Source organism: Malaclemys terrapin, chromosome 12 (genome assembly GCF_027887155.1).
Source record: "Malaclemys terrapin pileata isolate rMalTer1 chromosome 12, rMalTer1.hap1, whole genome shotgun sequence".
In the NCBI taxonomy this organism is placed as follows: domain Eukaryota; kingdom Metazoa; phylum Chordata; order Testudines; family Emydidae; genus Malaclemys; species Malaclemys terrapin.
The window spans coordinates 14812590-14836575 of record NC_071516.1 but is presented as its reverse complement, the minus strand read 5'-3'; the positions used below and the strand labels follow the sequence as shown (position 1 = coordinate 14836575).

Sequence of the window (23986 nt, the reverse complement as noted above, 5' to 3'; positions counted from 1 at the left end):
GAAGTCCTGAGTGTAGCCAAGGCCTTAGGCTTCTGCCCTAGAATATTTCTTTCATCAAACGATAATTTGCTTTGATGGAATACAGTGCATTTACAAACAGGTTTCAGTTGAACCTATTAATTGTTTCAAGTGTAATAGTTTGAAATATCAGTTATTTGCGCACATTCTGAAATGCTTTTTTAAGGTGATCAAATGGCAAAAGATTTCTGTTCCTAGATAATTCTATCAACCAGGAAGATTAGAGAAGTTACTTTTCTTCTATTCCTTGCCAATTCTCTCTCTCTCTCTCTCTCTCTCTCCTTTTCCTTGGGTCTAATAACAAATTCATAGAATTGAGACTTTTCATATGAACTTAAAGTTCTCACATATGAATTTTCCAAATGCCCCATTACAGGACAGTTAGAATTATACTCCCACGACAGGAAAATTATTAACTCAGAATCTCTGGCAGTTATAAAGAATTACGATCATCTAATAAATAGCAGCAAGCTCTACAAAAAGACATCATTTGACTTTTTTCACTTCCAGGACTAACAGACAATAAAGTTGTAGATTAAAATGAAGTCCAGTAGCAAAAGCACATAGCGCAACTAGAGAAATCAAACTGCAGTGTTATTAACATGTTATTTCATATATTGATGTTACATTTCAGGTTACGTCCAAGAGGAAGACATAAAGGAGGAGGAAGAGGACGATGATGACAGTAATTCAACAGCTCAACTTCAGGGCAGCAATGATACTGGCACGGATGAAGAACATGAAGTGGGTCCTGAGCAGAAAGGAAGCTTTAGCTACCAGAATTCTCCAGTAAGTCATGTATCTAATCAGGATGCGGAAAATGAGTCCCTGTTAAGTGATGCTAGTGACCAGGTGGCAGATACTAAAAGCATTTGCTCTAGAGAGGTGCAGGATCTGAAAACCAATGCCCGCCCCAAATCTCAGAATGAAGCACATGATTGCATGGATAAAATGACAGCAGTCTATGCTAACATACTGTCAGACTCTTATTGGACGGGCTTAGGACTGGGTCTCAAGTTGTCTAACTCTGAGAGAAGGGGCTGTGACAATAGAAATGGAGGTAACAAAAGTGACTTTGATTGGCACCAAGATGCATTGTCAAAAAGCTTACAACAGAGTTTACCTTCCAGACCAGTCTCCAAACCAAATCTTTTCAGTTCAGTCCAGCTGTACAGACAAAGCAGCAAAATGTGCGGAACTGTATTCACGGGTGCTAGCAGGTTTAGGTGCAGGCAATGCAGTGCTGCCTATGACACTTTGGTAGAGCTAACAGTCCACATGAATGAAACTGGTCATTACCAAGATGATAACCGTAAAAAGGACAAGCACAGACCTACTAGCTACTCAAAGCCCCGGAAAAGGGCCTTTCAGGACATGGACAAGGAAGATGCACAAAAAGTTCTAAAGTGCATGTTCTGCGGTGACTCTTTTGATTCCCTTCAAGATCTGAGCGTTCATATGATAAAAACAAAACATTACCAAAAAGTGCCTTTGAAGGAGCCGGTACCTACCATTTCTTCAAAAATGGTCACTCCAGCAAAGAAACGTGTGTTTGATGTTAACAGACCTTGTTCCCCAGATTCTACAACAGGATCTTTTGCAGATACCTTTTCGCCTCAGAAGAATGCAAACCTGCAGTTGTCATCTAACAACCGCTATGGCTACCAAAATGGAGCCAGCTACACATGGCAGTTTGAGGCCTGTAAATCCCAGATTTTGAAGTGTATGGAATGTGGAAGTTCACATGACACCTTGCAACAACTCACCACTCATATGATGGTCACTGGTCACTTCTTGAAAGTCACAAGTTCAGCTTCAAAGAAAGGAAAACAACTAGTACTAGATCCCTTGGCTGTGGAGAAAATGCAGTCGCTGTCTGAGGCACCAGCCAATGACACCCAGGTTTCAAAACAATCCAGCAATGCATCTTCAGATGGTATAACTCCTGCATTGGAGCTAAAGAAAGAGAGTAAAAAAGATAAACCTGATGATACAAACAAAGATGAGAAAGTGGTAAAAACTGAAGAGTATGAAGATATGCTTCAGAAACCATTGGATCCTACAATGAAATACCAGTATCTTAGGGAGGAAGATTTAGAAGATGGTTCAAAAGGTGGTGGTGATATTTTAAAGTCTTTGGAAAACACTGTCACCACAGCCATCAATAAAGCTCAAAATGGAGCTCCTAGCTGGAGTGCATATCCTAGTATCCATGCAGCCTATCAGCTCTCAGAAGGAGCAAAGCCTTCCTTACCAGTGGGTTCCCAAGTACTGCAAATCAGGCCCACAATTACCAATAAATTGAGACCCATTGCTCCAAAGTGGAAAGTTATGCCTCTGGTTCCCAGCTCAGCAAATGTGGCCCAGTGCACTCGAGTGAAGAAGGAAACTGATGACAAAGAAGTCATACAAAAGGACTACACTAAAGAGGGCATCCAAGCTGAAGCTGCACCACTCTGTCAGAATGAAGGGGGATCTCTCCCCAAAACTGAGGCCCCTGTAGAGCCAAAAAAGACAGAGGCATGTCCCTTGAAGGAGGAGGATAAACCAAAAGAAGATGGTGAGAAAGAAAAAACAAAACCCAAGGAGTCAATAGCAGCTTCTCTCAGCAATGGTTGTGTTGCCACAAACCATTCTTCTGACTTGCCTTGTGTGAATCCACTTAGTGCCCTGCAATCTGTATTGAATAATCACTTGGGCAAAGCCACTGAGCCTTTACGGCCCCAGTCCAACTCCAGCCCCAGCTCGAGCACAATTTCTATGTTCCACAAACCTAACTTAAATATGTTGGAGAAACCCGTTTTATCTCCTGCTCCCACCCCACCAAAGCCTGCAAGCATTTCCAGGCGTTATTTGTTTGAAAACAACGATCAACCGATAGATCTGACCAAATCCAAAAGCAAGAAAGCCGAGTCGGCTCAAGCACAATCTTGTACTTCCCCACCTCAGAAACATGCTCTGTCTGACATTGCTGACATGGTCAAAGTGCTTCCTAAAGCTACTACACCAAAACCTGCTGTATCTTCTAGGATCCCATCAATGAAATTGGAAATGGATGTCCGACGTTTCGAGGATGTCTCAACAGAAGTCTCCACTCTCCATAAAAGGAAGGGCAGGCAATCAAACTGGAACCCTCAGCATCTCCTGATTTTGCAAGCTCAGTTTGCTTCCAGTCTTTTCCAAACGTCAGAAGGTAAATATTTATTATCAGACCTAGGCCCTCAAGAACGCATGCAGATTTCTAAATTTACTGGACTGTCAATGACCACCATCAGCCATTGGTTAGCGAATGTCAAATACCAACTTAGGAAAACTGGAGGAACAAAGTTTTTGAAAAACATGGACAAAGGACACCCAATCTTTTATTGCAGTGACTGTGCATCTCAGTTTAGAACCCCATCTACTTATATTAGTCACTTAGAATCCCATCTAGGTTTCCAAATGAAAGACATGAACAGACTGGCTGTGGAACAGCAAACCAAGGTAGAACAAGAAATCTCCAGAGTTTCAGTTCAAAGATCACCTGAAACAATAACTGGGGAAGAGGATACAGACTCTAAGTTCAAATGTAAGTTGTGTTGTCGGACATTTGCAAGCAAACATGCAGTAAAACTTCACCTAAGCAAAACACACAGCAAGTCACCAGAACACCATTCACAGTTTGTAGCAGAAGTGGATGAAGAATAACTTTTAAGGTATGCATGCATCAGCTCCACAGTGAGTTTTAATGTAATGATTGTAAGGAGATTTCTTAAAGCATTTCTTAAAAGTAGAATACATTATAAAATTGAAAATATGCTGCTGCATTTATCAGTTTAGATACCCAGTCCATTTTACATTGCATTGAAGAACAAAGCTTCATAAATGGATCACTATCATGGCCTGAATTGAAAAGTTGCTTCTTTATAATATTTTTAACAAAACTGTTTCCCCACTTTTCACATCTCATATTTTCCTGTTTCTAAGAATTATTTTTAGTTCACTTCCTATGCAGGTTAGTGTGGAGTAGAGCAAATAAATGACTACTCTTCTGTTTTCAATGTCGTTTCCACTAATGGTAGCCTGTTTTTCTGCATTTTCCCTCATAGTTCCAAGGAATTATTTATCCCTCTCCCCTCCAGTACTAATGTAGCATCAAATATTTATTTGAGGGGGAGAAAAAGACAATATAATCTTGATTAGCAAAACCTCAATTATCCAAAACAGTCCATTATCCCAAAAGGCTCATGTCCCCCATAGTCTATTAATGACATTGAAAATGCTTTCGCTTATCTAAAAACTTGGTTTTTCCACCAATAACATTTGGATGATCAGTGTTGTATTGCACCACATTTTTGCACCCTTACCACTTATACCAGTGGTCTCCTTTGAGTTGTTTTGAGTAACCTTCCTTCCTCTTGCGTTCCTATCCATTCTTTTCTTTATTCTTGAATGCATCATATTTACACTTTGTCTCATAGTATCAGTGCAGTCCCAGTGCTCAGTCAGTAGTCCTTCCCCTGTTTGACTTCAGCGAAAGTTTTCGGTGCAGATCAATACCAAAATATGGGGCTGTTTTTTGCTTCTTAATTGAGAGAATCAATGGCTTTTGTCACAAGCTTAACTTTTCACAAAAACACAGCTTTCTGGATACTGTTTTTACTGTTATTTTCTCTGTCGAAGAAGGTGTATAGCTGTGAGTGCAGTCACAGCCAATGTTTACGATGTGTAAGATTGTATTTAGCTGATGCATAATTTATAGCATTTTTAATTTTACTTAACTCCCAAACCTGACATTTCTTGATGTAAATGAATAGGAAGCACATCAGCTGCAAGTCCAAATAGATGTTTTCAATTCTGAAGGATTTATAACCAAGAGGGCTTTGTGTGATTAATTTTCAACAAATAATTTCTTCAGTAAATTTACCCCTCCACCACCTTTTTTTTTTGCTGGCAGAATATCCACAGGCAAGTTCAAATTTCCTCCAACGTATTCATTATTTGAGTTTCCTTGATGAATATCTTTTTGAAATTTGTATGTTATGGACTGATAATGAACATTCAAAATTCAAGCTGTGTTACTTGTGATTTGTCACGTAAGTCACATGGTACGGTGGCTATTCTCTGACTAGTGGAGGGTGCATGTGCTTTGGGAATGGATCTACTTTTGTAAGAAGATTTAAAATTTGCTTGCTGCAAATGTTCATGCAACTTTAAGATTTCCCCAAACAAGGCCTATACATCACTTCTATCCCATTAAAGAAGCTATTGTTTAAACCAGTAATCAAAGGGTAATTTTGGGATAGGTGCTATGGGAAGCTATTACAGTACAACACAGCCATCACTACTCATATGTAATGAGTCTTAAGTCTTGTATAGGTCTTGTGCTGGCTCTTGGCACAGGGGTAGATTTACTCTTTCTTAATATTTTATATAACAAAGCTCTGTCTTTTGAAAGCAAAATGCAAAAGGGGTGTGAGCACTGTCAAAGTGAGTTAATTATTTTAAAAATTGTACCTAATATTAATGGGCAATTTTTTGCATTGTTCACCCAACATTAGTACCCGGTGTAAAACAAAAGGACGAATAAATGTTCTTTGTTTATCTGATAATAACTGATTTTCCACCTTGTGGTTTTATAACAATTCAAAATTGAATGTACCTGCCAAAATATCACAAAATGAAAAGAGGTTGGGGAGGAGGAAGGAAATGAACAGACTTTTTTCCCCACCTGTTAGCATCTATAAAGACTTTGACATTTGCAGTTTCTATACTAGAGCTGTGCGGGCAAACCAGTAATTTGGGTACTATCAAACAAAAGCTATCTGCCAAATATATGAATATAGCAGTTATTTTTGGCCTCTTCGTGGCTTAATACCTGACAAATGTTTCAGATTTGGGTTTTTTAAAGCACTGTTCTTGTTAAACACCCAACTTTGTATGCACATTGCTGTTCTTTAGAGATTTGGGGGATGGGAAGCATATAAACACATTTTCCAAAGATGCCCAGAAAAAAAAGTGGGTTCTGAGTAGCAACACCCCAAATTGACATGTTTCTGGCATTACCCAGGTGATGTATGGATATAAACCAAGGCACTGTCCCTCAAGTCTTTGAGTACCCCAAAATTGTCACCCCCTTAATACCCAGATATTTCTAATTTATATCAGCATGCAGGCAGTACCTTCAAAGGCATATATTTAAAGTGCACTGACAGAGTGATAGCACTGTTATCTGGAACTATAATTTTAGTTGGTATGCATGATAGGACAAATTGTGTGAAATGATGGGGTATTTTGGATGACATTGGATAGATTTTATTACAATTTTTGAGCTCTAAACTTGCCTAAGTTCTTCTGACTATGCTAAAAATGTTATTCCTGGAGTTTATCCATATGGCTTTGTTTCCTGATCTCTGCAAGAAGACCAGGATACATCACAGGGATTTTCAAAGCTTCCTTATCTTAAAAATGGCATGGTAAAAGTTCAATATATCTCCTAATTATGGAGCATACAATACTGTTTAAGGAATATGCCAGCAGAAATTCATGTATTTAATATATAGAGTCATTTAAAAGTGCAAAGTATTTAGAGAAAATAAATATAAAGCATATTGAGACACTTAAAATGCATAAATATATTAATTGGTTAACTAAATGTTGCATCAAAATCAGAGCTAAACAAAATATAAGTAACTAAAAATGCAAGTAAAACAGTGGGAAGAAATTCTCCAAACTACAGAAACGTATAAAATATCACCCATCTTGAAAATGAAACTTACCATTTAAATTCTTATTTAGAAAATAGAGTAAATATCATTAAAAAATATAAAAAAAATGAATTGCCAGTCAGATCATTACTACCAGAAAAGCATTCATATATTGCGTCTGTGGTATTTTTTTAAAGACATCAGTGAGGCTGTTTCAGTGATTTGTGATAAATTCCTATTAAATGTAAATGCAGGTATTTATATCTGCTGTATATTCATCTCCATTGTGGGATGTTTTTTTTTACCTCTCCAGACTGAAATAGGTCTGGTAATATAATGTGGCATTATTTTTAATTTACAAAATTCTTATGTCAGTATCATCTTTTCATTTAAACAGCTGCAAATTTTTTGTTCTTCGTTTGAAATCCCATGTACATCAGGGAGTGTTGCTTCAAATTTGTACACGGATTTATAACTTTAAAATATATTTGCTCAATTCTTCAGCTAAATTAAAAATACTTTTTTTCTCCAGGAAGTGTGTGTGTGCATGTGTGTGTACACACGTACACATCTCTAGCTTTACATTCAGACAGTGACAGTGGCTACAAACTAGTCAGTATTAGAGAATCTTATGATCTTATTTAAAACTTTTTTTAAAAAAATTAGTCATTATAGATTTAAATCTACCAGGCTCATTGTGGGGAGATTTCTCTTCCAAAGTCCCTGGTAAGTAAACACGCAGCTACCTAAAATGAACTAATTTGAAAGTAAGGTTGCTGCAAAACAAAAAATGAGTCATAATGATAAACAGTTTTTCTATTTCCTCCTTTGTCTTTTTTTTTTTTAAACCATCAAGTTTAAAGCTTCTACGGTGCTTTTTTCTATTTTATAGCAGACAACTGACGTTCTGTGGTAAATGGAAGAAAGAGCAGAGCAGAACTGAAAATCCTCTAATGCACTGACACTAACTTGCCCTCTATTGTTGAAAATGAGCAGGCAATCATGATTGTTCATCAAATGGCTCCTAATGCAGTTAAAGCATTCAGCTATAATTTCTCCTTGCATTTATAATTACTGTCATAGACTGCACACCTCAGTGAGCAGATTAAAGCTATAAACTATTTAGCCGTAGCTTTAAGATGAGGAACTTGATTTGTCTGGCAGCAGTTATTTGTTAGAGAGCTTGACACGTCACATAAAAATGACTCCACTTGATGAAGAACAATGCAGTTTAAGCAATGCAGTGATTTTAAATCAGTCATTATACCACGCCCTGTAAGAATTGCAAAGCAATTTGTTAAATGATATATAGGACACGAAGATAACTGTATGTGTTAAGTATACCAAAATAGAAGATTTTTTTTTCTTTTTGTGGATTTTATTTTCTCATCTCTCCTCTGAAACGGCAGGAGTTTCACTACATAACATGTTCGGCTATTACAGCTAATGTCAGTGTTACATGGGATAAGGGAGCTGCCCAAGTCAGGTGTCTGAGTTTGGGGTTTAGAGAGAATGTAGCTTTCTCTTCATCCTACACACACCAATAACAAATGCCAGAAAGGTGTAATAAGCGAATATGAGAATATTGGGGCACAGTTTGCCATGTCATACCATCAGTTTGTAAGCAGAAGTCGCCATCAGAACTAATGGAGGGTTCCGATTAAAAAATCATTAGCCATAGATAGAGAAGGCGCAACACAAATGAGGGGCCTGATCCTACTGCAATTGTTAAACTGAGCAAACTTCCATTTACTTCAATTCAGGGTCAGACCTTGTGATAGGCCCCTATTGTGATCCTTTTAAAATCAATGCAAGTTTTGTTATTGACTTTGTGAGAGCAGGGTCAGACCCAATGTTTTAAGATATCTTAATGTAGATTTATTTGATTGTTATGAATAAGGACAATGTTACTAATAAGATCAGTTATGATGACTTAACATTTCTATTTGCACTAGTATCTAGAGACTAACCCGCTCAGCCTCCATTGTGCTAGATGCAGTACAGACGTATAGTAAATGACAGTCCCTGGCCTAAAGCTAAGTAACTGCTGCCATAAATCTCAGTCCCTATCCCAACAATCAAATATTTTGTGTTCAGCAAAGAAGAGACACCACTTAAATACTTGGGCCAGATCTTACTGACCTTGAATACGGCCTCAAACATTCAGTATCCATAAGGGTATCAAAATATTGCCTTTTGTTTGCCCTGTCTGATATCACTAAATGTTACAGCCTTCATGATCTATAGCAGCACGTTTTTACCCAACAAAATTGCACAGGAAAAGCACCTGAATCTTTTATATTTTTTTACACCTTACACCTTGCCACATAGCAAAGACCAATAACAAAGGGAAAGGACATAAGGAGTACCCGGCCCTCTAAAGCACCTTTCAATAAAAATAATTTAATTACCAGGGTGAGCGCTCTGTGCAAATGTGATGGAACACGAATGAAAAATCAGAAAAATTATGTATGTGACTTTATAGCAAGAAAAGAGACGATTCTCACTTTTTATTGGCATAATGAATACAAAAGTAATTATTAGTAAGCTCTGCACTGAGGGCCTACTTCTGACATTATTGTGGCCCCAATCCTGCATCAGACCTGCTTGCATGGATCCTTGCATCTTTGCAGTGACTTTATTGGAACTTTGCACAGGGGTCCACACCAACTGATCCTGATGCAGGAGCAGGCCTTTACATTGATTTTCCACCATAGTGGGGTTATACCTGATTTACTCTATTGTAGGTGAGATCTGAATCAGGCCTTTTGTGTTTTGTGTCGTTTTGTCACATAGCAATGATGGACAACAAGCAATGCACTGCACAGGGATATTGTATAGAGACCCAGGTTGATATCTGTGGCCATGTCTGTTTTTAAGAGTTTAACATGAAGGAAAAGGCAGTAATTCAGGGCTGGCAGGCTCTGAGTGGGGGCTAGATTGTGCCGTTAAGACACAGCACTGAGTGTGTGTGGGGGGGACCGGTGGTGAGCAAAGCCACAAATCCTTGAAAGAGCCCAGGGATAAGTTCGTACCCACTCCATCTGGCCTCTGTTGGTGTGTGTTGTGCTGTGGGAGCACTAGCAGGGACTGCAGTTGATCCTGGCCCCTGAAAAGGGGGCGGGGGTTCAAAAAGGACAGAAAGGTTCCTTCCTTTTTCACCTCCCTTGTGCAACAATTCAAGAGTCAGCCACAACATGCCCATAAGTGAACAGTGTGAGTTCTGCTTAACAGAGGAAATAGGTGGTGCTGGTTGAAAACGTTCTGTCAAAAATGAACATATTGACAGAAAATTGGGTTTCCAACAGAACTATTTGTTTCACAAAATGTGCTGCTTTCCATGGAAAATTTTTACTTTTAATTGAAAAACCAAATACCTGTCAGTTTTCAGATGAAAAACAAAATATTTCAATTTGGAAATGCTGCTGTAGTACTTCATAGGAGTTGTATTCAATTGTCTCATGTCCCTAGACTTTTCTATGGACTAGGCTTTCCAGTCTGACTTTGTCTCCCATGATGCACTGTGGTCATGCAACTCCCATAATGCATCACCTCCCCTTACTAAGAGAGTAATACCATAGTTAGGGTGACCAGATGTCCCGATTTTATAGGGACAGTCCCGATTTTGGGGTATTTTTCTTATATAGGCTTCTATTACTCCCCACCACCTGTCCTGAGTGTTTCACACTTGCTGTCTGGTCACCCTAACCATAGTACACCATGGGAGATGCAGTCTAACCAGGGACCCTCGCTCTGGAGAAGAATGACCACATGAGGGATCCAAACAACAACTCCCATGAGGCACAGCAGTGACATTTCAAAATTGAAATATTTCAGTTTTTGACCAAAATATATTGGGGTTTTTATGAAAAGTTGAAAATTTCTCCCAGTGGGCGGGGGTGGGACATTTTCTGATTTCTGGACATAGGTTCCACTTAGTTAATAGGGTTTTTCCTTTTTCAAATGAGAAAAAGAACAAAGAAGCAAAACCTTTTAGCCCTTTGGCCCCCATAATGCTCAGTGAAGTCAGTAGGAGTTTTGCATGTTAAGAAAACAATATTATTTGATTCTAAATTCCTAGTACTAGTGATGGACCTGAACCAAAAACCACGATCTGAACAATTCCAAACTTTGGGATCACTTGAAATACAATCCTGATCCAAATTTTGTAAATGGCCCCGCTCTATCCTGGGCCAATCCAAATCTTGAATCCATATGTCCTTTTACTGGGGGGTTGGAAACCTGGCTTGAAGGCTGGATCCCAATTTTGTGGCTTGAGCCCATGTCTCTCTCCTCTATTGGATGTTTTTATCTCCAAAACACTGTACAAGCTCTCATTTATCTGCCTCCAGCTATGCACATCTGCTTCCTTTCATACAGAAATCTCTGGTTTTGCGTGTGCAGATCATAAGTGCTCAACTTTAGCCCCATTAAGAGCCAGGGCTGCAGCATTTTCAAGTTTCCTAGGGATGTGCTCAGAGCACCTTTGTGTACAGCACCCCTCTGCTTGTTTTTCCCATCTCCAGGTGCCAAAGTACACAGCCTGGGAGTGTATTGATAATGTACACTATGGGCCTGATGAATCTCTGCAAAGATTAATCCGCAGCCCCTTTATGCCAGGTAGACTGGCGCAAAGGAACTGTAGAGCAGGCATGAGCCCTCCCGCATGCAACGTGGCAAAGGGGACCAGATGATGAGGCACATCACCAGGTCTGAGCCACCTCTGCAGGAGCTGGATACAGCGGGTGTCTGGGGCAGCTGGGGGAGGGAACAGAGGAGAGGCAGGGCATATCAGAGGTGGGGGGGAACAGTTGTGGGGTTGGGAGCCTTCTTATGAGGGAAAGGAGGTGTGTGGGGTTTGAAAATAACTGGCTCTTCCGAGGCAATTTTCACATTTCCACTAAACCAGTGTTTCCCAAACTTGGGACGCCGCTTGTGTAGGGAAAGCCCCTGGTGGGCGGGTTTGTGTACCTGCCGCGTCCACAGGTCCAGCCGACAGCGGCTCCCACTGGCTGCGGTTCGCCACTCCGGGCCAAAGGGAGCTGCTGGAAGTGGCACAGGCCGAGGGACGTACTGGCCACTGTTTCCAGCAGCTCCCATTGGCCTGGAGCGGCGAACCACAGCCAGTGGGAGCCGCGATCAGCCAGACCTGCGGACGCGGCAGGTACACAAACTGGCCCGGCCCGCCAGGGGCTTTCCCTACACAAGCGGCATCCCAAGTTTGGGAAACGCTGCACTAAGCTATATGCAACACCACCGCTTCTTCAAGGGGTGAATAAACCCAGAACTGGGGAGAGGGAAGGGAGAGGATTGTCTTATTCCAATGAATAAACTGAATATATTATGTTTGTTCAGTTCAGTTAAGGTTCCATTAAGAGGGAGACAACCCTAACATGTGCTTTGGCCCCTCACCAGATTTATGAGGTTTTGCTCTAATCTTTAATAGGAAACTCTGCAGCAAGTGCCACCTCGCCTGCTCTCCCTGAGATACACAGCGGCTTGTCGGGGAAATGTACTTCATTATTAATGTGAATTTGTATGTTTTTATGACACTGCTTGGGAGAAGGGGCAGGCAGCGAGGTCCTGGTGATATATGCTCATTTCTAACCATTTGTTGTCCTAGACAATCAAAGAACAATGATAAACATTGTTAAAGAAAGTGGAAGGTGCAGCATTGACATTTTTGAAGGCAGAAGGGAGGAAGCGAAGGGGGTGGTTGGAGTGTGTTCAACATGGCCATTTTCTTTCACACCATCCTCCTAGGGCAGCTACATAAGATCAAGCAATAAAGCAATCTATACAATGGCAAATGCTCCTTCCCTTTGTCCACTTGTTTCTCCTCTGGCCAAGAAAGGGAGCTTGCCCTCTGCCTTGCTGCATACAGCAGGTTGGGCCTGACGCTGGGGGGTGGTGTGCTGGGGAGGAGGAGGAGTTCAGGGCAGGACAGTACCTGTTTCTCTAGTTGCATCTTGTACTGTGACTGCAGTTGTGGCTTCTGATCAGGGGATTATAAAGGTGGGCTGAGGCCTCCTTGCGCTCTTATCTCTCCCCTTCTGCACCCCTCCCCCCCCCCCCCCCCCCAAGCAATAGCTGCACTAAAGGACTGAATGAGCTTAGCCTGTCTAAAGGGAAGAAGGGAATTAGGCCATGACCCTCCACACTAGCCCTCAGAGCTGGTTCTCTTCTTCCTCCCTCCCATCCCTGAACCAGGCACAGATAGGGTTGCCAGGTGTCCGGTTTTCAACCTGAACAACTGGTCAAAAAGGGACCCTGGCGGCTCAAAAGTCTGGTTGGCCACAGCGGCCGGCTCTGTGTGGCTCCCAGAAACACTGCAGCTGCTAGGCGCAGGTACAGCCAGGGGGACTCTGTGTGCTTCCCCTGCCCATGGTGCAGGCGCTGCCCTGAGCGCCGGCTCCGCAGCTCCCATTGGCCAGGAACCACAGCCAATGGTAGCTGTGGGAGCGGTGCCTGCAGATGGGTCAACACTCAGAGTCCTCTGGCCCTGGCCACCCCTGCACCTAGGAGCTGGAGGGACATGCCGACTGCTTCTGGGAACCGCTTGAGGTAAGTGCCACCCGGAGCCTGCACCCCTCACCCCCTCCCACACCCTAACCCTGAGCCCCCTCCTGCACCCAAACTCCATCCAGGAGCCTGCACCCTGAACACCCTTCCACACCCCAACCCCCTGGCCCAGCTTGGAACCCCCTCCTGCACCCAAACTCCTGGAGCACTCATCCCCCCCCCCAACCCCAACCCTGAGCCTCCTCCTGAACCCCAAACCCCTCAGCCCTGGCCCCATCCCAGAGCCCACATCCCCAGCTGGAGCCCTCACCCCCTCCTGCACTCCATCCCCTGCCCCAGCCCAGAGCCCCCTCCCACACGCTGAACCCCTCAGCCCCACCCCCCAGCCCGGAGCCCCATCCTGCACCCCAACCCCTCATCCCCGGCCCTACCCCAGAGCCTGCACCCCCAGCCAGAGCCCTCACCCTCATCCTCTCCCTCTCCCTCACCCCAACCCCCTGCCCCAGCCCGATTAAAATGAGCAAGTGAGCAAGGGTGGGGGAGAGCAAGTGACTGAGGGAGGGGAGATGAACTGAGCAGGGGCAAGGCCTCAGAGAAAGGTGGGGCAGGGTGGGGCCTCGGGAAGGGGCAGAGCAGGGGCGAGGCAAGGGTGTTCGGTTTTCTGCAATTAGAAAGTTGGCAACCCTAGGCGCAGAGAGTACATGCTACACCCTCTTAAAAGGACCATGCTGCATGTACAGTCTTCCCTGTGGTCCCTGGAGCTTTGAGAGGCTTTTGTGCCTGATTGAGATACTGGGGCTACCTGAGTTCCTGTTGGAATATTGTGCCTCTGCCCTGCTTCCAGTGCAGGGCTAGGCTCTCAATGCATGGTTGAACCCATTGCCTCCTGCTACAAGTGAAGGATTCCTATGTTTTGCATTCATATTCTGCTCCCCAGCACTAAGTATTCAAACTCGCTTAGAGCATCAGATGTGCTTAGCAGTGGTGTAGCGGTAAGTCTTTGTGACATTTTTCTGCTCTTTCTTTAGTGCTGCCTGGTACTCTGATAAGAAGGGGAATTCACAGCCACTTTGCACTGGTTATAGACACACACACTCTTTGAGGAATATGCCCGGTGCAAGGGGCTTCCCTGGTAGGCTTAGATAGGCAACTGAGATCAGCCCGGGAGACTGTCCTCTCCTGTATTGATAAGGGGTGGTAGGACAAACCAGGGTCAGTAAAGTGCAGTGTCTCCACTCTCACTCCTGTATCAGGCTCAGCATAGGAGCAAGAATGAATCAGCCCTAAGATATAGAAGAAAGTGAAAGTTTTCAAACTCTCCAGTGCTAAGTATTCTTTGTAACCCTGTCCTCTACTTACCATGGAAGTAAATATTATCTAGGAGTTTGTTCGTGAGTAGTGAGAGGGTGAAGAAATCCCACCAGGGAATTTCTCTCTGCTTAAACTTCTCACAGGTGTACATAGTGGAGTACAAGAGCAGGGCTGGGTACTGAAGGCCCAATCAGGCATTCAGAGGAAACCCAGGGAACTCTGGAATCGCATCTTCCTGTTATTCAGAGGAGGCACAGCTATAAGTTGTATTACACACAGATGAGACTGTTTGTTCCTTATTGGTTCTGCCTCATGCTTTTTGTAAACCCAAAAGGCACATTTTGTATAGGCGGAAGCTGTTGTTTCATTTCCTGATGCTTTTTGTACCCTTTTCTTTCACACTGAAGACCAAAGAAAATGGTGAAAATTCTCTGATGGGCTCAGTTTAGTGAACATTGCCCAAGTGCACTCGGCTAATGCAGATTCAGCCGTTTCGCTATGAAAATCTGTATGCAGCTGGAAATAGCAAAATTTCACTCTGTCCTAGTTCATGAATGCTCACAAAATTATCAGCTGTTTGTATCACAACTCAAGCAGGTTGCTTAAAATTTCTTAGTCACATAGATGCCCTATTAGTGACTGGCAGTGGAATATTTATCTCTACGCATACCTCCATCTCCATCTCATGCTTCAAGCCAATGTTTAGAGGAAGTTTTCCACATGCCAGTCTCTGCCATCTCTCCAGTGCAATTCTTCCTGTCTGCTTGGCAAAGTCAGCCCCTGGGAATAAATTACACCAATTCTCTTAATTTCTGGGGACGGACGTTGAACTATAAATTTCCATGTGGGTTGAGTACTGGGTTGAGTACCAACTTTCTCCCTCTGAGCCTGTTAGGAAGACTGCCACTGGCTTTAGTGGGCATTGGATCAACCCCTAAGGGTGACCAGAAGAGTAGAGTCCTGCTGGGATATGATAGTGCTAGGACCTGTTTCTTCCTTGCACCTTGTATAATAATTTACACCTATGTAAAATAAGTGATAAACACTACAATAGCAAAATGGTAATGTTCTACACCTATATTACCCTCACTTTGCCCAAGGATACATGACTATACAAGGTGCAAGTGCAACCCACACACCTCCTGGGTGTGGTGTTCTGTCCCATCTAGTGGCACTGAGATGAGAGAGAGAGAATTTTAGCTCATGCGGTAGAGGCTCATTCACTAAAGTCCAGAGGTCCCAGGTTTGATCCTACCCGACAAGAACCGGGGTCTGCCAGTGTTACACAAGCTCCTATGCTTGAATGTCTAGGCAGGCAGCAGTGGGCCTACAATTCACTTCCTCTGCTAGTCATCTGGAGCCCTCTTCTGTTGACTATCAGTTTATGGTGCAAGACCTGACTCTTTTCTCAGGCTTTTGCTTCAGGGAGAGGATTGTGGGGAAAGTCTGTAGTTTATTTCGTGGGGTAGAAATGTTTTAAACAATCTAGGAAACCTGTATTATTTTTAAACATTGCATATGCTCCCATGAACTATGAGGATGGCCTCATTTTATAAATCAAAACTAAACTTTCAGATTTTCCAAGGAGATTAGGGTGAAAGTTTCTACATCCATATTTCAAGTCTGAAAAAATATCAACAGGATTAGTAAGCATAGCCAAACTGTGTGTAAAAGCACAACCTGTAATTTGTTTTCCTTCTGCCATATGTTTTCTGTATCTCTTACCTCCCACATACAAATTGTACCGAATAATGTGGGGTGCACACATTACTCAGGATTATTAAATCAAGCCCTTAGTACCAGGGGGGATTTAACTTAGATAAAGTCAAAGCATCAGGGTTTTTTGTTTTTTTTTTTTGCTTATTCTGGATTCACAGAGTAACAAATTAAAGATCTCACTGTGCTAGGCTTTGTGTTATTCAGTTTTAATTTAATTCCACTCCCTGATTCTCTCTGTCCCCCCTCTCTTTGAGTATTGCCACTAGGTGGTCCAGACCTCAACCAGAAGATTTACTGGCAAGACTAAATGTATGAACACATTGTTTTTCCAATATGATTTAATGACCTTTTTGGCATTCCCATGGCTGTTGAAATCTTCCATAATTATTCCCTTTGGTGGCAGAGGCTCCTGTTGATCAGGTGAAAGCTGATGCAGATGTCTAATGTCAATAAATTTGCAATCCATAAATATAACTACTTGGTGCCAGAGTGAACCAGGGTTCAGTAGAGTACAGCAATAGACACCTAAGTCATGGGCTAGATCCGACTACTGTGAACAAAAGAATGAACATTTAAAAAATATCACCTCCCAAAAAGTTATGCACCCTCTTCTTCCTCTCCTCCGCCTCTCACTCTATGGTCTCCCTATGTGGTTTTCTATATTACAGCTCAGCACTTAGGAATCTCAAAAACCACCAGGCTCTATGAATCTAAAGGCATTAGAGTAACATAGGAGGAACAGTCTTGTCACTAAAATACAGGATGGAGAGTCAGAAGATCTGGATTATGTTCCCAGCTCCACCACTGTCTCATCTTGTGACTTAACTTCTTTGTGCCTCGGTTTCCCCATAAAATGGAGATTAATTACCTATCTCACAGGTTTTGTGAAGCTTCAGCGCTTGATACTGCAAACACTTACTCATGTGAGTTGGCCCTCTAGGTACACAGGACTATTCATGCGAGTAAGGTGTTGCAGAACTGATCCATAACTCGTATATTTGTAAGATGCCTTGAGAGGAAAGGCCAAATGCAAGTGCAAAGCATTAACATTATTATTTTCTTTGTTATAAAAAGATGCGTTAGGGACCAATCACATAATTTCCCAAGAGACTTTCCCTAGGTCTCTCAACTTTGACCTTTGGTTCTAAAAAGCCCCAGTTTCTTTGACCCATAGTCTTGGCTATGCATATTTGATTTCAGACTGCACTGTTTGTGGCGGAGATGCCTCTGTCAAACATTCAGGGATATTCCTAACATTAGTAGAAAGCAATGGGTAAGCACAGTGCCATGTGCATGTGCCTTTGAGCATTCTGGGGATGACCACCGCTGAACTGGAAGAGGCTATAACAGCTAATGAACTGGGAAATATAGCAGAGGCATTTACTTACTAACTCAAGGAATTCTTTTGGCTCACCTTGTAGAGTTTTAACCTTTGAATAAAAGAGTCCCTAGTTCAAAATCCAATGTCTCCTCAGGTTAATTTTTAAATTATATATCTTTGTCGAGAGGCTCTTATGTTGAGCATTACCGACTATTTTTCATGTCTAAAATGGGGAATTATAACTGAACATTCGCTACTGCCTCTAAATCACACCAAACAAAGTGGCGTCTGCAGTTGCGCAGTAACGGAGTGGAAGAATGTAACATACGTAAATGTACAAGAGGGGGACAGCAAAGGCAACCACAGTGGCAGAGATAATTGTGACTGGAGAAAGGTGTACACCAGTGGTTCCCAAACTTGTTCCACCGCTTGAGCAGGGAAAGCCCCTGGCGAGCCAGGCTGGTTTGTTTACCTCCCGCGTCTGCAGGTTCGGTCGATTGCGGCGCCCAGTGGCCACGGTTCACTGCTCCGGGCCAATGGGAATTGCTGGAAGCGGCGACCTGTATGTCCCTCGGCCCACGCCGCTTCCTGCAGCCCCCATTGGCCTGGAGCAGCGAATCGTGGCCAGTGGGAGCCGCGATCAGCCAGACCTGCGGACGCGGCAGGTAAACAAACCAGCCCGGCCCACCAGGGGGGTTCCCTGCACAAGCGGCGGAACAAGTTTGGGAACCGCTGGTGTAAACTAATGATTATGCAGACTACTCAAGCTTTCTGGAGTCCTCTACAATTAGGTGCCAGAATCAGCATTACAAGTATACACAAAAGTGCAATCAGAGCTGAGTCCACGCCATGTTAGGAGGCTATTTCGCACCCCGCAATGCCACACAGTGGGCCTTCTCTGTTGCTAAAGGATTGTGGACAACATGTAAGAGATTCTGAGGCTGGAAACAGCAAAGCTCCTCTTTTGCCTCTTGGGGTATGTCTACGCTGCAATTAAAAACCCGTGGCTGGCCTGTGCCAGCTGACTCGAGCTAAGGAGCTCTTGCTAACAAGCTGTTTAATTGCAGTGTAGACATTTGGTCTTGGGCTCTAGGAACCTGCGAGGTAGGAGGGTCCCAGAGCTCAGGCTGCAGCCCGAGCCTGAACGTCTACACTGCAATTACACAGCCTCTTAGCCTGCGCCCCTCAGCCTGAGTCAGCTGGGGTGGGCCAGGAACGGGTTTTTAATTGCAGTGTACACTATGAGTCCCAAGTGCTATCCCCAACCTTCACTTCCTTCAACAGGTGTGAATAAACAGCATCCCCACCCACTCTTAAAACACATACATATGCACACACACCAGATTAGTGGCCAGAATTTACATCTACTGTACTGATTTGCCTTTATTGCTAACTGCAGTTTATTTTGAGATAGAGAAGAGCCAGGACTAGAATGTAATAAGCACAATTATTGAGGCTGCTGGAGAAGGGCTGACCACAGAGGTCTCTGGCCCTCTAGCTCACAGACCGAGGAATACAGCTTCTTCTGTGCAAGCCTGCCCCAGACTGTGGTTTGGATTGCTGAGTACACTACACAAGTTTAAATAACCGTTAAATATAACCCTAAACCTAATCTTCCTGCTGCGTTTAGATTGTTCCTTGCATTTCTCTCTACAGGATCTGTCTGTCGCAGCTTCTAATTCTCTGCCTAGAGAAAGGTTTCAGTGTTTCTTGTATCCTGATTGGAGTTAACAAAAGACATCTACCACTGTGAGTCAGCAGAAATTATTCTGCAACCTCAGGCAGGGTTCTGGCACCCTGAAAACAGGGGTTCTAGAGACTGCCTTCTTGTAACACCCGGTAACATAGAACCAAATTGTGACTGGCCTCAAAATAGGTGGGCACAGAAGAAAAGCACAGGCCACCTCAAAGCTCTATACAGCACAGGAATTAATTCCATCCCTACTGCCTTTACTTGAATAAAGTAACAGCAGTAAAGGGCGATCACAGAACCAGGGTTTTTCAGAAGATATTGGGATACTATCAAAGCCTACAAGGTGAGGTTAGTGACTCTGTATAATAAGTATGCGGGGGAAGGGAAGGGGAGGGAGAAGAACTCCTCAGGGTAGGAACTGCCTCTTACTGTGTGTTTGGACAGCACCTACCACAACGGGGCCTGATATTAACTAGGGCCTCTGGATGCTAAATCAATCTTAATACTAGCTAGAAAGAGCTAGTTACTGCAGTCACAATATTTCAGTATGAGTTCCTGGAGGTCTCCTAGTATGTTCCGTGGCGTCCATTGTTTAGAGACTCCTCAAACCATCATGTCGTCTGTATGACTAGTACAGTGCCAATCATACTGTGATGCTTAACAAAATACTAATGGCAATTGTTTCCACCACTAATTAGGATTAGTTCTCCCTCTGGTGTACGCTTCTTCTTAAGGAGTGTGAGCCTCCTTGAAGAGATTTGATTTAGATTAAGGTGTTTTTAGGTAACAGAAGGTAATGACTGCATTCTTCAGAATGAGAGAAAGAAAAAGCATTCTAGTGGGAGGCAACATTTCTAATGGTTAGTGCAGGGAACAAGGTATCAGTGCTTCTGGGGTTTGCTCCTGTCTCGGCTGCTGACTTGCAGTGTGGCCATGGATAACTCATTTAACTGCTCTGGTCCTCAGTTTACCTTTCTGGACAATGAGTGCAACACTCACCTGCTGCACCTTGTAAGGGTGTTGAGAGTCAGTGTATATTATAGTGCTGTGAGATCCTCAGATAAAAGGAGCTGCTCACGTACAGGGCTTTCATACTGATGAACATATAGTTTACTTCTCCTGAGTGGTCTACCGCCAGACATGGAAACCGTCTGATCATTTCTTAGTCCCCTGCGAGCCCAGGGCTCCAATTCAACAGTCCATGCCTATTCAGCAAAGCACTTACGTATATGCTAAAGTATCACTGATGTGCTTAGGGGCCATCTTTTTGTTCTGTGTTTGTACAGTGCCTAGCAAATGGGGTCCGGTATCATAACTAGAGCTCCTAGTAATAGTAATAATAATAGCTGCATTGCTGATTAGGGACAGACTTAAGAATGTGCCTAAATGTTTTGTTGAATCAGGGCCTATATACTATATGTTTATTAGACAACTCAGCAGCAAACCAGGCAGCAGAGAATTGTTGAGGACCTGGTCTATCTAATTGTGTGTCTAAATCATAGTTGCAATGTGATTCAAAAGTATTAACTTTACAGTCTGCACAGAATGACTAGGTTATATGGTCGGATTCCTGCAGATGGTCAGTTTGTATCATAAAATTTAAAATTACAACTTACACCATAAAGCTACTGCCTCAAATGTATTATATATTGTAGCACAACAAGCAAATTAATACTAGGTGCAGTAAATATATGCCCAGACCTTAACGTGAGCAGAGGATGAAATATTCTCCCCTCCCCTCATTGGTTCAAGTCCCCTTCAGAGCAGAATTAAAATTGCTCAGTAGCACTGAAATGTAGAAAATCACTGTGGTTCCAATTCTGCATGGTGCTGAGCACTGTCATCGCTCCCTGACTTCAGTGGGAGTTGCATTTAGCACCTTGCCGGATAAGCCCCTTGAGCCCTGTTCTGAATTGTGCATCGTGCATGCGAGAGCTGAGCTCTCAGCAAAATCCTTTTTATTATATGTCATAAAGAAGGCTGTGAAAAGAAAACTAGGGGAAGGAAAGCAGGCGCATGTTGGAGCACTCACTTGTGCTGGTGTAAATCGGGAGTAACTCCATTGAAGTCAGCTGCGTTACATTGAGATTCACTGCTGTGAATCAAGCCCTATACCTGCAATAGATGAGTGAAATATCTTACAACTGTGTGTCCAAGAGCCTGCTAAGCTTCTTGTAGAGTTGCTGTCAGTATGCCCAGGGCAGAAACATATTTTTTTCTTACTGTTGTACATAAGGGCTCTGCTGCAGCCGACAACATGAAATGTGTTCGTTCAGTTTGTTCAAAATGGAGTGTGTTTGTTAAGTGTTGCCTCTTTGATGTTGCGCTGCCATCTCCATCTTTGTCATCATTGCCCATCTTTTTCAATCTAATGAACTCAAACCATCAGTGCAACTTAAGTTCGGCTGTCTGTTCTTGCATAGTTAATATTAAAAATGTACTAACAGTGTGGCTGCGAAATCAAATTATGCACATAAATATGCTGGCATAGCAGAGGAGGCGGCAGAAGCTGAAGTTAGCAACATTGATGCCAGTTCACATTTGCAAATCAACCGTCAATCTGTCATTAAACATGTTATCAAATGATGATAAGTGTATGCTTCTTGCTTGCATTGGCGCGCTTATTCCCGATGTTGATGTGCATTAATGGGATAATGTGCATTAACATAGTCTTGCTTCGATGAACACAAAACATTTTTTTATCCATCTCAGTTTGTTTCCCCCTGTGGCCCCCAAGTAAGTGTTTTGTGTTATCAAATTGCCAAAAAATAGGAAAACACATTTCTTTTAATTAGCAAAAAACCTTTAATCATTATTATGATTATTTTTTAATTTTTAATTTTATCTAGACTATCTCCTGTGTGTTGGCAATTGGGGAAAAAATAGAAAAGCACTCCACTGTCTTCTTTAAGTAAAACGATTAATGTCAGAAATCCGGAGACTGACAATTATGTGCTGTCTTAATGCACTGGCCTTTCATCTGCAGTCCTTGCTTTTGACAGCAGTGATGGTTTCAGTTCAGTGATATGAAAGGCAAGAAAGGAAATGATCTCAGGCATTCCCAGCCCGTTGTACAGGGCTGCGCTCAGACACAGCAAACACTCATAAGCTGGGTTCATTTAGCAGGTTTATCTATCTAGTACGCAAATAATGTACCTTGAGATTTTTTTTTTTACATGTTACTTGCTCTGGGAGGGAACTGAATTTCTGAAGGAACTTCCCGTTTGAATGTCTAACCGTATTATCCACCATTGAACAGCACTGTGTATTCACTGTACCATTCTCATGACATGCTCCCAGTAATCTTCCAGGGCAATAAAGAATTTGTTTCATTGGAGAGAGCAAAAAAGTGACTGAAGGCACAAACCCATAAAAAAATGCTGCTGATAACCCATTGTAAACCAACTGTCTTCATGCCTTGTACCTTGTGCCTTAGTGACAATTGCTTTATAGTGACAATTCCACTAAGCCCTATTACAGTTCTTCAGCTGGTCCCTGATGTTTTTTTTTCTGGAAGATCAGTTGCCTTAGGAACCATTTGACCAAAAATAAATAAACCCAGTTCTCTGATTCAAAATGTAGCTGCCAACTGGAACCAGTGAAAACCAGTTGAAAAAATATTAACTGGAATTCCCGTTATGGATGAGGTCCTGTCCTAAGAAGTGCCACGTGCTTTCCACTCTCCCTGCACTTGGTTGAATACAATAGGAATTGTTCACAGTCCATACCTTGTGGAACTGGTATGGAAATACCTTAGGAATTCCTTCAACCTTTAAGAATTAGAAGTTGATGGGAGTTTTGAAATTGACTTAAATGGAAACAGGACAAGTCCAGCCCCAATAATCCTTTACAGTTAAGAGGATCTTTGTATCTAAGGATCTCAATGCACTTTTAAACAAGCATTTGACTCAAGCCTCTCCCCACCTCTGTGGCATAGATAAGTTGTTTTAAAGCCATTTTAAGATGTGCAAAATGTGGCATAGTTATGCTGATTTACACAGGCTTATACAGCAAGTCAATAGCAGAGCCAGGGATAGAACTCAGGGGTGAAATCTTAGCCCCATTTTGGTCAACGGGAGTCTTTCCACTGATTTCACTAAGGCGGTGGTTCTCAACCAGGGATCCGGGGCCCCCTAGGGGGCCGTGAGCAGGTTTCAGAGGGTCCACACAGCATAGTTGGCATTAGACTCGCTAGGGCCCAGGGCAGAAAGCCAAAGTCCCGCCATGTGGGACTGCAACCCAAGGCCCCGCCACTACTCAGGGCTGAAGCCAAATTCCCTCCTAACTACCCCCTATCACCAGCCCGGGCTTTTATATGCAGAAAAACAGTTGTTGTGGCACAGCTGGGCCATGGAGTTTTTATAGCAAGTTGGGGGTGGGGGGCTCAGAAAGAAAAGGTTGAGAACCCCTGCATTCAGGCTAGCTTATCACTCTCAGAGTCCTAGATTCAGGACCAGTGCTCGACAGACCATACAATACTTCCTTCCTTGATGTTTTAAATTCCATCAACCTTTAAAAAAAAATCCCAATAATGTTTTCGTTTCAAAGCTGATGATTGGAACAAAGATTTTAGACATGCTATAATAATTTAGGGCCCAATCCAAAGCCCACTGAAGTTGATGGGTGTCTTTCCACTGACTTCAGTGGATTTAAGATCAACCCCTCAAAGTGATTTATTTTTAGACTATGAATGAAAAAGTGGGACTTTTTTACAGG

At 42.8% G+C, this 23986-nt stretch overlaps 1 protein-coding gene across 2 annotated transcripts in view; it reads left to right on the top strand.

Annotated features, from left to right (window-relative positions):
* Positions 1 to 23986, top strand: part of TSHZ2 (teashirt zinc finger homeobox 2) — a 264346-nt gene that overhangs the window by 154175 nt on the left and 86185 nt on the right. The window contains exon 2 of one of the 2 annotated variants that reach the window (XM_054045290.1): positions 653 to 3211. In XM_054045290.1, coding sequence (XP_053901265.1) covers positions 653 to 3211 — 2559 coding nt within the window. Of the gene's footprint in view, positions 1 to 652; positions 3714 to 23986 lie in introns of both variants that reach the window. The other variant, XM_054045289.1, reaches the window with a different exon arrangement.